This window comes from Mirounga leonina, unplaced genomic scaffold (genome assembly GCF_011800145.1).
Source record: "Mirounga leonina isolate KUSES-001 unplaced genomic scaffold, KU_Mleo_1.0 Mir_126, whole genome shotgun sequence".
Taxonomy (NCBI): domain Eukaryota; kingdom Metazoa; phylum Chordata; class Mammalia; order Carnivora; family Phocidae; genus Mirounga; species Mirounga leonina.
In genome coordinates this window covers 23076150-23079228 of record NW_023270314.1, presented here as the reverse complement: position 1 = coordinate 23079228, position 3079 = coordinate 23076150, and the positions used below count along the sequence as shown (strand labels likewise).

General features: G+C 34.3%; 1 protein-coding gene across 1 annotated transcript; it reads left to right on the top strand.

Annotated features, from left to right (window-relative positions):
• Positions 1-368: 368 nt before the first annotated feature.
• LOC118008448 (olfactory receptor 6C3-like) lies at positions 369-1307 on the top strand. Its single transcript, XM_035001991.1, has one exon. The coding sequence runs from the start codon at positions 369-371 to the stop codon at positions 1305-1307; it is 939 nt and encodes a 312-aa protein (XP_034857882.1).
• Positions 1308-3079: the final 1772 nt, after the last annotated feature.

Here is a 3079-nt window from a genome sequence, read left to right as displayed (position 1 = left end):
ACTGAAATGAATATAACAATGTGTGTTACCAATACTGGAATTAAAATGAAATAAAAATAAATAAGTAAAAATTAAGAAATATATTTCATATATAGACAATTTATATAACGCCTACAGGAGTTATATAAAGTCACTCATGAGGGGACTTTTAACAGAGACCTGTGAGTATGGGTTTTCCTTTTTAAGAGAGAATGTGTGAAATATTTGTGCCAAAATTGTACACAGGAAAAAAGTTCCATGTTTCATTTCAATGGAGATAATAATATGAACATTTAAATCTTTAAATTTTCAATTCCTTGACTATTCACATACTCTTTCTTTCTGTTTTGTTTCTCAACAGATTTTGCTTAAAGAAAATAAAAAGCAGTATGAGAAACCATACAATGATTACAGAGTTTGTTCTCTTGGGCATCTCAGACGACCCACAGCTTCAGGTTGCAATCTTTATCTTTTTACTTATGGCTTATGTGTTGAGTGTCACTGGAAACCTAACCATCATCATCCTCACCTGGATAGACTGTCATCTCAAGACTCCTATGTATTACTTCCTGCAGAATTTCTCCTTCTTAGAAATTACATTTACCAGTGTCTCTATTCCCAGATTTTTGAGGGCAATCATTACGAATGTCAAGACCATTTCCTATAACAATTGCTTAGCTCAACTATTTTTCTTCATCTTCATGGGAGTTTCTGAATTTTTTCTTCTCACTGCCATGTCTTTTGATCGTTATGTTGCCATCTGCAAGCCTCTTCATTACACCACCATCATGAACAACAAAATCTGCACCCTGCTTGTCTTTGGGTCCTGGCTAGGAGGATTTCTTACCATTTTCCCACCACTCATGCTCATCCTCCAGCTAGATTTCTGTGCTTCCAATGTAATTGATCATTTCTCTTGTGACTATTTCCCCATTTTACAACTCTCATGCTCAGATACAGGGCTTTTAGAGATGATTGGTTTTTACTTTGCTTTTGTTACTCTGCTCTTCACTTTGGCATTAGTGATTCTTTCTTACCTGTGCATCCTTAGCACCATCCTGAGAATCCCATCCGCTAGTCAGAGGAAAAAGGCTTTCTCCACGTGTTCCTCTCACTTGATTGTCATTTCCATCTCTTATGGGAGCTGTATATTCATGTATGTCAAGCCTTCAGCAAAAGAAAGAGCATCACTGACCAAAGGAGTAGCTATTCTCAACACCTCGATTGCGCCCATGTTGAACCCTTTTATTTATACCCTGAGGAACCAGCAAGTAAAACAAGCTTTCAAAAACTTGCTTCAGAAAGTACTGTTTTCTAGAAACAAATGAAAGGATGTATTAACATGAATGGATGTCAGTGTGAAGATCCAATAAAGGACAAATAAAATTTCAACTTCTAGAGTTTCTTCCAATATCCATCTCACAGATACTTGCAAGGCTGAGCACTTCAATTTTTCTTTTAAACCGAAAGTAACTCTGTTGTGTCTTTCTTTCAAACCATCTATAGATTCCATTTCCTCATTGACTTACAAGTCTAAATAGAAAGCCAGTGGCTATAAAGCATACATCATTTTACTGATTGTTCTGAATAATAAAGATATTGTAAATGGTAACAGCAAAAGGAGTAAACAGTTTTAATCAACTTACTCTTAAATTTTATTTTGTCACTGATATCACAGTTTCTTTCTTAAAGTTATAAGAAGTGAAATATATTATCTGTAATAACCATATTTTTTGCATAGTATCTGCAGTATTTGTCCAAGTCCTCCCTCTCAGCTATAGGTTTGTTTATTTTACTGCTTGTAAATTATTTGAAGGTCATATGTCTTCTGTTTTATAGTTAGGCTTAAGGTATATGTTATGTCTTATTTTATATACTCTCCTTGTTTATCTGTATTATATTTAAAAATATGATATAGACGAATATTTAGGCAGTCACCATTACACTCATGCCAACTGGAAGTCTAATAGGAATTTCACAAATAATAATATCTCTTCTGTATAAAGCATTTATTCTATGCCATATACCTAACTAGGTATGTCCTAAATCATATCGTATTTAGTTTTCACAACTATATGGCAAATTAGACTGATTATCTCTTTTTTATAAATGTGTAAATTGAAAGGTTGAGTAATTTGCCCGAAGTCTTGAGCTATAACAGCTAATATGATAACCTGATTTGAAAAATGAAACAAAAAAATGACTAAAAACTTGTTTGCCCTATTTTATACATTTTCCAAACTCTTAAGGACCAGCATATTTTGCTTAGCTTTTACTAAGGATTTGCACAATTTCATTGGTATTTTACACTCACATTATATCATTTGGGCATGACTGCATTATTACAGTCTAGTCAGGGAAGGTGCCAATTCCTAATATTATACTTGGAATATACACTGGGACGTTAATCAATCAAAACAAGAACCTCTTCAAATGCCATTGCTGGTGAGCAACAGAGGGAGAAGGAAAAGAAGCATAAAGTACTAGCAGTACTATAGTACCAAACATTCTTCTTGGAAGGCAGATTAAAGTTAATGGAGACAATGCATGACTTAGTACAATGTGGTAGATTACCAGTTTTTAAAAATGACATGGCGTAAAGACAACTTTGGTAGAGTTTTGAAGTATGAATTGAGATATTTAGTTGGTAACTCTGTCTGAAAAATAATCTCTGTTGGTCTGTTTGTTTCTCAAGAGAAACAAATCACACTTAGAGTGGTTGTTTGCTCGTTGTTATTTTTTCTGTCTCACTGGACACTGTCCCCCAAGCTTCCTTGTCAACTTTCAGTTCTAGTGTGTATTATGTTTTATATTCCTTAGTGTTTTGTGTGCAGTCCTGTTCTGGCAATTTTGATTCACTGAATTATTCCCCGTGAGCCATCGGCAGAGAGAACAGATAAAACATTACAAAGCTCATGCTACATAAAATCTGTGTAGAAACCATATTAGACAGTTTTAAAACACCTTCTGATATTTTCTCTCTTTCATACATTTGCTCCTGTCTCACTCTCTGTACTCAAGAAATAATGGGAAATTTAGGACAAAAACATTAACAGTAGAAAGCGAAGGGGTTCATTAAGAGGAAATGTGTTCAGGAACG

Excerpts from the sequence above, each read along its gene's own strand:
- LOC118008448 (XM_035001991.1), top strand. The coding sequence starts at position 369 with ATGAGAAACCATACAATGATTACAGAGTTTGTTCTCTTGGGCATCTCA.